Below are 14,919 nucleotides of genomic sequence, written 5' to 3' on the forward strand. Positions count from 1 at the left end.
GGGAGAGAAATGGCATCATTTCTCTGTGTGTATAATTATACACATAGGTCTGTGTGGAAAGGTGCACTTATAGATAGGTTTAGGTGTGTGTTAGCCGTATACATCCATATATGTGTATATATACACAGTATTAACATGTAGCTGTACATAGCACTGTGTTTCTTTTCTACTTACAGTACATCAAAATAAATCTTAGATTAAGCCTCACGTGTGTTAAGTTGCAGTTTTGAACTGAGCTACTGAATTTGGACCAAGTCTTAATTTGCTTTATTAGTCACTGTGAGAGTTAGTAGTCCTGTCCCCAAGATCATCTCTGTAAAAGTGTGCTATATGTATGGCAATGATATGGATGTGGCTTATCCTCTTGGTAAAGAGTGGCTGCTTCCACTTCCAATGAGCTAAGAACTTCCCAAGATGTGGTGTGTTTAATAGGCTTCTGACGAAAGCTTGATAATGCATTGAACAGTGACAAGTTGACCAACTTCCGTCCTTCATTGTTTATAATGAAAAAGAGTAAAGATGTGTTCCCTGCAAATCCAGGGTATGTTTATTTTTTCCTTTAATCAGTTGCTAATGATATCTACTTTTCTAAGATACATGTTTAGGAGATTAGGCTAACCTTGAAACAGATCCCTTAGCATTGTCCTCCCCTTTTTTGTACGCAGAGCTACCAAGTGTAAAGCTATTACGTACTTTCTTAACAAAATTTTCTTCATAAATTTAAATTCCTAAAATGTGTGTTGGCGTAGGAAATTTTTCTAGTCAATATTCCTTACTTAATCTTTGGTCCTTAATAGTGTAACTTATTTTCTTCCTGTGGAATAATAACTGCAAAGTGTGTATGCTGCAATTATGCTGTAGGAAAGATTATTAATAGTTCAAATTATTGTGGGGTTTTTTACAAACTTTTGGAAAATTACATTTTTTATAGTAATATTGTTCAGTACAGTAATAGTGGAATAGCAAGATATTTTATTAACAAATATACTTTGGATTTCTGAATCAATATTTACTTACTGTGTTTTTATACTGAGCTGTGAAATTTATTATAGATGCCAGCAGTTGTATTCATTGTTTGTAGCAAGAAATATTTCAACCTAAATGCTAAATTATATTTGTAGCTACTAGGAAGCAACTATTCCTGACCATAGTTCTCAAAAATATAGTATAAGGAGGGTTACCAAAAACATCCTTAAAAATAATATGTCTGTAAAATAAAGATTTTTGAAGAGAGTAGGATAAGCTAGTAACTCAGTCAAAGGTTACCCACGGTTGAAGAAACATTGCTGATTACAGATCTCTGAGTTAGCAGTTGATCTAGGATTGATAGAAAATTTATTTTATTTAAAGCAGAGAAACTAGCAATTCAACTGCACTCTGACTGATGTAAAAAGTACAACTTTTGTGGAAGGTTATATACCACCTAAATGCTGGATAAAATTCTCAGTCTTCTTCTGAATACCACAGTGCAGTAAATGAAAAAGAAATCTAACTGTTATAATATGTTGTATTTTAAACCTGTGTCACACCATGAAGCCTTAGCAGACAGTCTGAGTATTAAATAATACTGCTTTCACTGTAGAAGTATCATTTTCTTGAAGCCTGAAAACTTAATTAATCTTTGTAGGAAATGAGAAGTTCATTAGTTCTTGCCAACAGTGACAACTTGTTACTGACTAGGACAGAAAGAAGCCCCTTACCCCTCCAGAATTTATTATGACAACTTCAGTGAACTGTACATATTCTTATGACATAATTTTGACAGTTGCAGTTCGTGCTTAATTATTTACATTTAATAAATTACTAATGAGTCTTTGCTAGAAGATTTTATTTGATATTTTGAAAAAACATGGCCTATTGATGGCATCTCCGTGCCATCAGCTGCTGTTAATTTATCCCTAAGAGGTGGTATGAATTAGAACTTTCTTTCCCCTCAAGAGGTGCAGTGTACCTGGATTTCCATCTTTAAGAAATGGTGGGGCTTCGATGTATCATCACAAACCATGAACTGGCTACCAACTTCACTGAAAAACAATGGGTTTGGGGCTAAACTTGCACATTCGTTAATTTTGTGACTATGCCCTTTTGGAGTATTTGATTTTAGCATATGAGTTATTCATTTTATTAACTCTGACACTTGAATTAAATTTAGAGAATATGTTTTGTAGAAAACAGTTTCATTCTACCAGTTGCCAGAGTTCTGGGCAAAGGGCAAAGCAATGTTGGTATAAATAAAAGAGTGATAATTTATAGATTTTAATATAAAAATCAAAAGTCAGTCATATTATGAAATACAGAAAAAAACATGATTTGAGGAAACAAATCTTGATTTCTTAATATTTAACTTCCCTTCTCAAAAGATTTTCCTGCTGCTTTGACTTCTAGCAGTAGTAGTGGTGGATATTAAGATAGCAGTCCATTTCATCTGAGGCTGTTGATCATTTAGTCATCCATTTCATCTGAGGCTGTTGATCATTTAGTCATCTGAAACAGCTTCTTCTAAACAGTGTCTCTAGGATGTAGTTCCTCCCTCCAAGGGGAGTGGTCTTTAGTTAGATTATGTAAATCAAGAAATTCATTCATTATCACTGCATTGCTAATTCCTGCCTTAACCTGCAGAACCAGGAATCACACTGTGGTTTTCCTGCATGCAGCAAACATGTGAAGCCACTGTTCCTGTGTTTGCTTTAGTTTCTTGGGGGAATTGAATGAATGTAGATTCAAATCAGTGGGGGATTTGTTTGTCAAATTTTGCAAATCAGGCTGCAGAAAATGGAGTTTTACAAGCCCTTTTCAGCAGTCTAAGATATCAAACTTGCTTCAGTTCTCAATATAATGTTCATACCAACTCTTTCAGTCTTCATTTTGATTGATTACTTACCAACAGAAGTTTAGACTGAAATCTTTCCTTTGTCCTCTTTATCCCTTGCTCACCTTTTCATTCTTTCCATGTCAATTATTAACATTGTGACGTTACTTGTTGCTGCAGTAACTTTGTTTCAATGCAGCTGTTGCCAGGTGAATTTTCTTCAACCGCTTGATTGTTACATACATAAAGATTTTATTAGATATCAGAAAAGTTTTGTTTCAGGCAGCAGTCCTCAACTTTATATTCTTATGAAACTGGCCTGTGCTTTCTCCAGATGTCTTATATGAAGACAAAATACAAGGGAAAATGCGTTCTGTTGTTTCCAGGTTATGTATGGTAGGTTTTGTTACGTAGATACCAGGATATTGAAACATATTGGATTAAATTCCCAGGGACAGATTTGCTGTGGCCCTGGTGCAGTAAAGGTTCACAAGGGGTTCAGCAGACAGAATGTGTCCAATTCATGTGTTAATTCAGAATTTCTTAGGTCTGTGTTTTTGGCTGGGAAGTGTTGCTGTAATTAGTTGGTGAGTCTGATGAAGCCGCTTGTTACCAGACTGTGAGTGTTGCAAGACACAAGACCAAAGTCCAGGCGCTTTCAGCTCTCTGACAGCATGCCAGTGGCCACACAGTACACACCCTAGGGTGCTTTTCTGCACTTAGAGTAGGGGCTGGTAGTTAATTCTACAGAGACACACTTCCAGTTGTGACTAATTCACAGGTTTGAACTGATCATCCTAGCTGCAGGATTTAGGCAGCAGAGGCCCTTGCCACATATATACAGTTTAAAAGTTTCCTAAAGTATGCCTTGTCTGAGGTGAAACAACCTTTACTGTCATTTTCTGTTTCAAGGCTTCAGGTTCTTGCTTGATTTGTGGTAGCTTCTGCCATGGAAACCCATGCAGAACATCAGCTCTGAAGAATTTCCTGATTTCTATCCCAAATTTAGTCAGTATCTTTCCACATTAGATACAAATCTTTCTTCAGATCTCTTCCTAAGGCAGAGGAGCTATGTACTGCTCATTGCTCAAATTAGTTCCTCGTTGGCACAGTCTAAATGTTAACTTTCCAATGGTAGTCCAAGGCAGAGTGAAATCAAAACTAAATCACTTTCCTCTTTCCCCAAGTCCCCCTTCTCCCCCCTCCCCCCAACTCATTCATGGATGAAAAACAAAAGGCAAAGAGCCAAGTTTCACCTTCCAGAGAAAAACCCAGTGTGACAGCCTGAAAACACTGCAAGGATAGAGAGGAGCAGCTGGAGAAATTAAGGAAGAATGAAAAGCAAATGAAAAGTGGTTGCTTAAAATCAATCCTTCTCCTTCCTTTTTTCTATCATTTTTAGCACTCTTCTGAAAGCAGAAAACTGACAACTAGGTGCAAATTCTCTGTTGTTTTTTTTTTTTTAATAGCATGCTGCGGACTCCTATTAATAGATATGAGGATGTGTATACAAGGATCCATGTAAATTTTCCTGCTATAATGGGTGGGGTTTTGTTTTTGCTTGGGTTTTTCTTGAGTCTGAAGTGGGAACAGAGAAGTACATTATTTTGCTTTATTATGAAATGTAAAATTATATATCCTGCTGTGTACCTTCCTTAAAACATAGGATGCCATGAGATTATGATACATTCTTACCCATCCCTGTTGTTGAAACTTTGTCTATTTGATTTTTTTGCATGTCCCTTAAAATGTAGATAGTTCCTGTTAATTGCCCCAGTGCCTACTGATGAGCCCAGAACTGACTGTCAAGCTTCCCTACTTAAAGCTCAGAGAACAAGCTGCTTATGATGACCCAACAGAGATATAAGGGAGGTCTGTGAAAGGGAGAGTATTCAACCAGCCTTAATCCTTGTTTTCAGTAAGGCAGCATCTTTAAGTGCAGACTAATTACTGAATAGACATGGTTGTAGATTCTTGTAGACATGTCTTTTGTTGGCTTGAGATGAACTGAGCAGCTAATAAAAATGGTTTAAAATCTCTGCTTTCTTTACTTTTAATGCACTTTAATAGGGTATGGAGATGAGAAAACATAAATCTGAGCAGGTGCAAAAGTAAATATAAGTCATCCAACTACCTATGTTAGTATATTCCATTTAGATATTAGCAGTTACGCTTGTGGCTCCCATTCGTGGAAGTTTGGCCGCATGGTTTTCAAACAACTATTCATTTTATAACCTCTGACATATGTCAATACTAAAAAAGCATACCTTTTTTTTTTTTCTTGTTACAGTAATGTGTTATGCAAGCATTACTTTGCATTTAAATATTATGTCAAAGTCATCAGTCACAAAGTGATTGATCCAGATAAACAGTTCTCCCATTTTAGCACCAGGGAAACTGAATTCCAAGAAGTGAAGTGAATTTCCTTAAGAATTGATGGCATGCCTGAGACTAGAACCTGACTTTCTAGAGGAATGGTCCCCATCTTTAGTCTTTTGTTTATGATCTTATTATATGTTGTATAATAAAATTTCAAGCAATTAGGAATAACCATCTGTACATTCTGAAAAGTCATTTATGGTAAAACTGAATGCAAGGAAATGTATATGGGGAAACTGAGTTAACGATGAAAGACATGTAGTCATAGTCACCTGAAAGATAAAGCATTCCTTAAAGATCAGCAAGTATTTGAAATGTAGTAAGTAGGTGAAAAAATAATAATAAAAACAAAAGTTGTGGGGTTTTTTTTCTGGTTGTATTTCCCCTATTATTTGCATATGACTTGACCTTGACACAATGAAGATAAGAAGCAGACAACTTACTTTTCTATTTTCTAAATTAACTATAAATTCCAGTGATATTCAATAACAGTACCTTAGTTATTGAAGCACATAACCTTTTTGCTGCCTTTATCACCTGTATTATCGATAGGAGATAATTACTGCAAAGCAGCTGGCTGTTGGTTTTAGAGAGCATCAATTGTTCTCCTGTCCCAGCTGTTGGCTAATAAGGACAGTCAACACATCTGTTTCAACAGCTGGTAATTAACAAAAGCCTAATTGCTGCAACTCTTTTAACAACAAATCTATGAAAGAGTAGGGTTGTGGAGGAATATTATTTACTCTGTGCTCTGCACTTTCTGTGACCAGTTTCTTTTTTCTCTTTCTTTTTCTACTTTGAACACCACTGCCTTTGTCTGGCACACTGAATGGCAGGAGAACACAATATGGTAATCCAGAGCTTAAGTTTTTCAGATCTTTGTTGGTGTTTCTTATTGCAACATTTCTTTGCTAAGTTGCAAGATAAAATGGATCAAAAGCATTTTGTGAAGTTTCATACAACAGCTACAATCCACAGCAGTATGCCAATGCAATAGGGCTGCCAATCTAGCAGCCTCCAAAAGAAAGTAATGTGTTTCCACATTTGTGTATGAGTTTAGCCGCCCTGCATCCTTTCCCAAAAAAATTGTCATCATTCTGAAAGTGGTGGCGTTTTAAAGAATTTTATTACTGCTGTTCAGATCCTTTGCAAAATTTGTTGCACAGTGTTTTTTCTTTCTCTGATGAAACCTGCATACATTGGTCAGTTTAAAAGTAAATGCCAGGTGACACCTTGCACTGCACAAATATCTCACCATTTTATCATTACAGAATTGGCAAGGGGTCTGCACAATGCTTGGCTAAATAGCTGCATTTATAGTATCAGTCAGCAAATACGAAGTCAAAGACGTTTCTCTTAATTAGACTTATTCTGTGTGTTATCCTTGTGTACGGTGCGCATATAATTGGAATACTCATCATTCAAGAGAGAGAATGCATGTATACAAATACGGGGAAATGTTAATCCCATTGAAGTCAACAGTGAACTTCTGTTGGCTTCAATAGGTTGGGATTTTCCCTGCAAAACCAAATTTCTTAAAAGCTGGAGACGAATTTGGCATTCATTATGTTACGCATGAGAAGAAAGTGTTCAAGTATTAATGGAACTATTGCCTGAAGTATTATGCAAGTCAGGCATGTATTGTGGATTGTGTGAATGACTGAGTCAATAAAAATTTCTAAGAAATAGCATTTAAAGGTGGCGATAAACTGATCATGAAAAAAATGTGATTCTTTGCTAAGTCAAGATCACTTGATTAAACTTGTCTCACTAATATTTCAGCTGGCAAATATTTCTGTACACCGAGTTCTTAATTGTCTGCTGGGTATGTTGAAAGGTATATAAGAAATTCTACCCAAGTGCTTGCCATCGACAGAATACAGATTGCATAATTAAAAATACTCTGGCAAGACAAGTTTGGTTCAGCAGGTGTTCAAGTGAAGAAACGTATAATAGGTGCAGTGAAAAAGTATAAGATACACTTTGAACAAATGAAAACAAAAGCATTGGCTAAAATTCTAACTGTGAGGTAGCAACGTAGAGACATGTTTGGTGTCTGGGTTTATCAGGGCATGATTTTTGTACACAACAATCTTTGGTGATTGAAACTGTTTCTTTTGTCTTGCTCAAAAAAGAGAAAAGAAAGACACCTGCATTAGATTATACTGTGGAAAATTGCTGGAGTATTTGGTAGTTGACAAAAGTATTTGTCTTTCCAGTGGGTTGTTTTATTTTGCAAGTTATGATGTTAAAGAAAATGACTGTGGGCAACGTATCACTCTGCTGATTCCCTTCCCTTCCTTTTCCTTCCTCTAAAGATTACAAGAATTATCAGATGTGCATGCAACTACCTTTACTTCCAGTTGAAATGTAGTTGAGTCTGATTTGCAACAGAAATTTAGACATGTTCTGCAACTACGCACCAAAACTTAGATAGGAAGTGAAAAGAATGGGTTTGCCTACAACAAAGAATCTAATCAAACAGGTCTGGGGAAATGTGATTACCTACCTCATATAAAATTTAGTGAATAGATTTTTGCAGAAAGGACCAGAAATCTTTTAGCATCAGAACATACTTCTGGGACCTGAGTGAAGGTGACTCATATCAACAGATCTTATCAAAGAGTATAGCCTCCATAACAATCCATGGAGGTGTCCATCAGCTGCTGATTCAATAGGAAGGTGCCATCTATTGAATCTTCTGTACTTTTTCCATCAGATAAGATGGTTCATATAAATACTTGAATGTATCTTCTCATAAACACGTCTATTTGCTTCTCTTGAATTTTAAATCCTCTGTCTGAGTTCTACTTTTAGGGAAAACATTGCAATAAAATTGTGGAGAAACCAAGATTCAGAGAGTTGCTCTGGCCAACGTAAGCACAAGCTATTCAGACTCAGTATGATTGAGCCCTTTTACACGTCAAGAATTACACAGATTGAAAGTGAAACTGTTTTAAATTACCTGTTGAGGATCCTCTCATCACAGGAGACATGATAGTAGCTTGTTCACAGTGTCTTTGAAATTCACAGTCACCCCAGCTGCACAAGCAGCTCAAGGTAGTGAAGCCTGTAGCCAGCCTCAGGAGCAGGCACTTTTTCCCAAGGAAAAGGGTGCTACATACAACATTAATCCAACTGGAGAAATAACCTAAATTTTCTTGCTAGGTTGTCTGATCAGAACTTCAGATATCAAAATAAAAGTAATACTAACAGACTTGCCAGATTCGAAGTTGTTTTGAGCATTTCTTGGTAGTTAAGGTCTGCACGTCAATGTGGGGGTTATACTCATGGATTTATTCTTATTCCTATTTTTCTTGCTAACAGATCATTCAGTAATGATTTATTCTTTTCTGAAGTGTAACAGTTGCTGTTGAGCTCAGCACTTTGATTCTGAATTTCTGTGTGTACAAAAATGTCAATTTGAGTGTGTATACCTGTCAGTAATTCATTTTACATAAGATGAAGACCACAACATGAAATACCAAGTATTAACTCCGTCTCTTCCCTGCCTTTGCTTCCAAACCCTGGAAGAGTTATGTACTGAAGCCATCCCACTGAAGTCACTGGGAGAATTAATTTTTATAATCCTATGGCTTTTATAAAAGGTTTGTAGTTTAATCCTGATAGTGGGATTAGATACTGCTGCCTTCTGGAGAAGTACTGTCTGTCAAGAGGTAACAGTCATTCTGTTTCTTTGTGTGAAAGGTTATAATTTGGAGTGTATTATCACATAGCATCAATTATAAGCTTTGAAGCGTAAATTGTTAACTCCTTTTTGCTCAAGTTACTGCCTTGCATGTTTTTTTTCTGCATGAAAGATCTCATATTTTCTTCTGAAAAAGAGACTTGTGAAATGTCACAGTGTCTCAGCTGGAGTGGTGTAAGGTGTCAGGGGTAAGGAACTGTAATAATGTCTCATAACAGAGAAGCCAAAGGGTAAACAAGTCCAAACATCAGTGGAAGGGCATGGCCATTGGCTGGTTAAAGATTAAAGCCAAGCACTTGACTATAAGGGGGAATCTGCAATAGAGCTTGAGAAGTAAAGTAAGGTTAGAAAGATTTACCCAGGCAAGAATTACTTCTGCATCACTGGAGTGGAGCTGTGGGTGACACCTGTTGAACAGTCAAGAGTGCCTCCACAGCCTACTGGGAGCAAGAGAAGAAAATTGTCAGTCAAACTCATGTATGTTCGGTTTGTCAATCTTGGTCAAGTTTATTAAGCTTTTATTAGTTAGCAAGACCAATTATCTGTATCTACTATAGTAACTAAAATAGGATCAGGGCATGGGCTTGCACATTGCCATGCAACTATATATGCTTTTGGTTAGAAAGTTTCCTGGCAGGGTTTTAACCCACTTTCCTGCACAATGCCTTTGAACAATACTGTGTACCCGCGCCTGTTCCCCTTTGACAATCCAGTGTTAGTAGTCCTTCCTTTTAGGGGTACATGGTAACACAAGGCAGGTCATGCCAGTAGATCTCAAGACCGACCATGGTTTCTGGATGGTTCTTTATAGCAATAGAGGTGATTGCTGTGGTCAGTTTGCGGTCTGTTAGTAGAGCCTGAAAATGTACCAGCCGGAGAGCCCTGAAAGCATACACAGTTTCTGGCTTCTGCACGGATAAAACATGTCTGGCTGTAACATGAACTTTCTTCTGTTCCTCTGCCAATTCAGTTCCACCCCGAACTGGATAGGACACTTTTGGGGCTGAGGGGAACGTTGTTTCTATTGAATAGGGTCTTTGTTACCACAAAGCTTCTGAGACAACATTACAACACTACCTTTTGGATCCTGTGCTGACGACTTGCTGTTTGTGGCAGATACTGAGTCGATATCTTCAGTGTCCAAAGTCAGTTGCATGGACAGCAGGTTTACCGTGGGTGCTGACATTTGAAGCTTTCCCAGACTAATCTGCCAGTAGGTCTCAGGCACTACCTGGAAGGCTTCTTCAGCTCACTCCAGCCTACACAGTCATTTCCTTCTTGATTTCCCCTAAGAAGATTGCCAGTAAATTTTGTTATATAGTGTAATAGTCTTTGTGGTTCGTGTGAAACAATTCATGTGTCTGAGTTGAAGGAAACATTTGTTACTAAAGTAGACCAGAGAGGTTTTTTCTTCTTTAAGATTATATTTGATAACTTGGTTTGCCTTTGAAAGGAGAAAATCCCTTTTTAGTCCAGTTACCTATGCAGCTGTAAAAGGGGACATAAGAAGGTTTCCTCAGATAAATAGTATACACCATGCATAAAACAATGTGCTTTATTTTCCCTTCAAATAAGACAGATTTCTCTGTATTGCTGATGTTCTTCCCATTGCTTATTTGAACTTGCATCTTTCCAACTGATTTTTAGATCAGAAACAAAATGTCTGATGTCACCAAGGCAAAACCTGAATTACAGAACATGGAGAAATGTGAACTTTCCATATGCCCACAACTTTAAGCAGTCTTTAATCTGAGATGTGCAGGGGTTAATTTACTTTTGTTGTTTTCATATCGTTTCTAAAGCCATAGCTACTATACAGAAATAAGTGTTCTGAATGGCTTTTTGCTTCTCTGTTAAAACAATGTCTTCTTGATTGTTGATGAGGTTTTTTTATTTTCACAGTGTGTATCAAGGTTTAATAGAAAGACAAATATCTACCTGTCTGTATATGGAGACCTAAATACTTGCTACATAAAATTGCACCTCCAGCTTGTGTTCTCGATAAAATACCTCCTCCAAAAAAGGTCACCATCTCTACATATGACAGTTGTTTATGTGCAAAGCTCAATTCAGCTATGAATGTATTTTGGAGATGTCATCCTTGAAAGCTTGAAAAAATTCTCGCCTGCCATGCAGGAGGCCTGGGTTCAATTGCCAGCCAATGCAGAGCAGTCATTTTTTCTCCTTCTTGGTAGCTGGTGCAGTGCTGTGTTTTGACTTTCGGGCTGGGAACAGAGCTGATAAAAATGATGTTTTGGTTTGGCCAAGGACTTTGTGAGCCTCATGCTCTGCCAGGGAGGAGGGGAAGCCGGGAGGAAGCAGGGACAGGACACCTGACCCAAACTGACCAAAGAGGTATTCCATACCACAGCACATCATGCCCAGGGGGAACTGGGGTTACCCAGAAGGACAGGGGGTCTGCTGGGTCAGACTCGTTGCTCGGCGGGTGATATTATACTCTTTTCCCTTGCTATTATCTCTTATCGTTGTTGGTGGTGGTAGCGGTGGTGATTGTGTTGTACATTGGTTGCTGGACTGTTCTTATCTCAGCCCGTGGGAGTTGCATTCTTCCGATTCTCCTCCCCATCCCTCCAGGAGTGGGGAAGGGGGGGAGCCCCCGGGCAAGGGGTGGGGATGTGGGCCTCGACTACTTCCAGTCCGGCACCACTCACTGGGAGTGAGTGCACAAGCTGTCTGGCTGGGGTTAAACCACGACAGTTTTCTGGAGTCTTTTTGTTGTCACTAAGGTTATACCTTACCTGAAATAAGCTTTGTGGTATCTTCAGGTAGTTATTCATATGTACATTGTAGGCATGTACTCTGGTACCTCTAGGGTTTTTAGCAAATAAATGAAAATCATAAATAAAACCTTGACTCTGGGAAGTCAGTCAGTTTTGGGTCAACCTCACAGGGGTAGAATTCCAAATTAATCTTTCTGACTCCATGAATCATTCTTTATAAGAAAATGGTGCCATGTATTAGTCTCACACAATCATCACATGCCTTGCATTGTCCTTTGAATAGCTAATTTTTCCTGCAATTTCAATATAGTGTATATTCCTTGGAAGAAGTATAGGATGTTACAAAATAGTACCGCAGATGATGAACAAACTTTGATCAATATCACATTTATGGTTAGATGAGCAAATTCTCAGTTCTTACTAAAAGATATCATGAGTGTTTCATACAGACACTTTCTTGCATAATGTGACAATGAACTGAATTTGCCTGTAATATGTGCTCATTTGGGCACATCATTAGGTGAAGGAGTGAACTGCTTGTCAAATACTGCTGGTACAGTGCATGCTTCCCAGTGTGATGTGACCATGCAGTACAAGAATGAGACTTTCACATCTTGGGCATAATGGTTTAACCAGTACTGCTTTAAGATAATTAGTAGATATTAAGTTTTTTCTTATCGTAATAAAATGAACCAGGTCTGGGCAAAAATACTATTGGAACCTTTCATTTTTTTTAACAGAGCAATAAAAAGTTATTTATTGATTTTCTTTTTTCCCTGATTATACAATCTGCATAATATTTGTTGTGACCAGTTGCTGTCATCCCAGTCACAACAGAACCTCTCAGAAATGGGTGACCGTACAAACAATATTCATATGTTATGATCATGTATTCTTACTGGGGAATTTGTGTTGTGATGAAGAGTCTGGACCCCAGATAGCAAGTTCACTGAGAAGCTCCCTAAAAATATTAAATTAGGGATAGTGTAAATATTGAGTTGGGAAAGGGGGCATTAGGTAGACTTGCAGTACAACATTTCTTAAAAATGACAGTTCCATTTTGGAATAAAAAGGAGATTATGGGGTTACTATTTGTAATTCCAGTAAGAGAAAACATTAAGACATTAGTTGTAAAGTAACTGAAAAAGATGCACTTATACATACTGAAAAGCCAGTGTTGATGCACTCACATCATAAGTGAAAACACTGATTTCAGCTCCCTGATCCAAGTTGGGCACCCTCAAACATTTTGATGGCTGAGTTGTGGAGTTAGTCTCCCTTCCTGTGATGCATCCACTGTCTGGATTTGCTTTTCACATACTTAGCAGTTTGATAAAAAATTATTGGTGCCAGTTTCCATAAACCAACGGAAATCACCAGAAACTTGGGTAATTCACGAGACTTCAGAGCAGAGAAGTATTCTTGCTGGTGGGATTCTGTGGTTTCCAGAGTGAGTTAACAGAAAGACTGGAACTCAACATTAGGTTTCTGCATTAAAAAAAAAAAAAAAAAACAAAAACCTAATTACGTGGCTGGAGAGGAGTTCTCTCTCCTGCCAGAAATTCTGCCTGACATTCCTCAGAAATATTTCCATCTAAACCAGTGCATCTTCGCAAGGTGTTATTGTCCCAGTGAAACAATGCTTTTTATTAAAGAAAAAAGTTTCAGAAAAATTTCATTAACTGATATTTATTCTGACCAACAATAGTATTAGATTGTAGAGTAAAATCTTATTATGGTTAATTGTTTGATCCTGATGCAAACTCATAAAGGTCATGTTTGCTGTTGAGATCCCATTCCTTTGTGCTCAGAGGGAATGTCAAAATGGGTGTGGTTGTGGCGTTGTGTTGGGGGAAGCTGTGGCTTAAAGGCTGTTAGCATTCCCACCACCCTCAGTTACCCTGAAATTCACACCCACAAACAACCTACAGCCAGTTCTGCAGGGTAGGTTTTCTAGCTGTACTGATCTTCCCCAGCAGCTCAGGTCCATCAGGAATCAGTAATATAGTTCCTTGATTTACTCTAAGTGCAGATAAGCTTACTATTTCTGTTAGAAAACGATGTTGAGAAACAATTTTTCATTAATTTCTAATGATTTCAGTTAGTATTCCAAAATTTTCAATTTATCTCCCAAAGGTGTTATTTTGGTCAATATTAGAAAATACTTTTCAGATTTCAAAAATTAAACATGAAGCTTTAATTTTACAGTTTAAATTTGGATTTGTTATTGTTAATGATGTCTTTCATAATTTCTTAATAATTTATAACATCTACTATAGTACAGTTCTAATTTTCACGTTTCATTTTTAAAATCGTCAAGGGCAGCTGGCACTTAAATGCAAGTTGAAACACTTTATCTAATTTTCTAGGTCAGTGTGTCCCCTGTTTGCATTGTAATGAAAGTTTGACACGTTAGCACTGTGTTTTAAAAAACAAGGAGATCACTTAGTGTGTTTAATATTAGTGTGCTAGGCATTTTCAGTCCCCTTGTGTTAGCTGGTGTCTTTTTCTTGACCCTGAAAACCTCTGATCCCCTAATTAATAAGACAAGTGCTTATATTCTTTTCTAGATCAAAGCATCACCTGTTTTTATTGGTGGTGAAGCAGTTTGATATGTTGACACTGATACAGAAAATAAGATGAGTTGTTGTAATCTACACTAAGTAGCAGCTGCTAATGTAAAAATAACAGAATGTTTAAAAGCTGGATGTCATAATGTGTCACAACATGACCCACTCCATCATGTGGTACGTGCTTCTCCTGGTGACATGATGTGTAAAATGTAATAGCAGTAAAAATAGTGTAAGGTAAAAATATTTCTTCAATAGTTTTAAAACACTTTTTCCAGAGGGTTTTTGTTTTGTTTTGTTGTTGTTTTTTTTTTTTTCTTTCTTGCTTATTCATTCTAATTCAGCATGAAAGTAACCTTTGTTTCGCCCTACTAGTCTCCTGCTGCCCTGGAAAGACACCTGACCTCTTGCTGTCCACCTAACCTGCTAATATCAACCAAAACATTCTTCTGCCCCATAAGAAATGGGACAATTATCAGTTGTACACTTGTAGCTAGATTCCATTTCAGACTCTAGATAAAATAGAACCGAAGGAGCTGGAAGACATCTGACTGCCATCTTTGCACATTATACAGATCTACTGAGTATGAGTTCATAAATTGCAGAAATTACCTTGGAGGCTCTCTGGAATCACCATCCAGCTTTCTTCTAATCCATAGGAATATCCTGGATCAGTAGCAGAAAAAGCTGTTGATAGCAACTATGACTGAG

General features: G+C 37.4%; 1 protein-coding gene across 6 annotated transcripts in view; it reads left to right on the forward strand.

The window, feature by feature from the left end:
* The window catches only part of MIPOL1 (mirror-image polydactyly 1), a 193,658-nt gene that overhangs the window by 121,405 nt on the left and 57,334 nt on the right, over positions 1-14,919 (forward strand). Inside the window, exon 12 of one of the 6 annotated variants that reach the window (XM_061367322.1) lies at positions 10,800-10,979. The exons of the other annotated variants lie outside the window; for them this stretch is intronic. Coding sequence (XP_061223306.1) covers positions 10,800-10,976 — 177 coding nt within the window. The 3' untranslated portion in view covers positions 10,977-10,979. Of the gene's footprint in view, positions 1-10,799; positions 10,980-14,919 lie in introns of those variants that run through there. 6 annotated transcript variants of the gene reach the window in all.

Source organism: Neopsephotus bourkii, unplaced genomic scaffold, assembly GCF_033783945.1.
Source record: "Neopsephotus bourkii isolate Nb327-2 ecotype Australia unplaced genomic scaffold, CSIRO-AGI_Nbou_v1 NB_1376, whole genome shotgun sequence".
Taxonomy (NCBI): Eukaryota; Metazoa; Chordata; class Aves; order Psittaciformes; family Psittacidae; genus Neopsephotus; species Neopsephotus bourkii.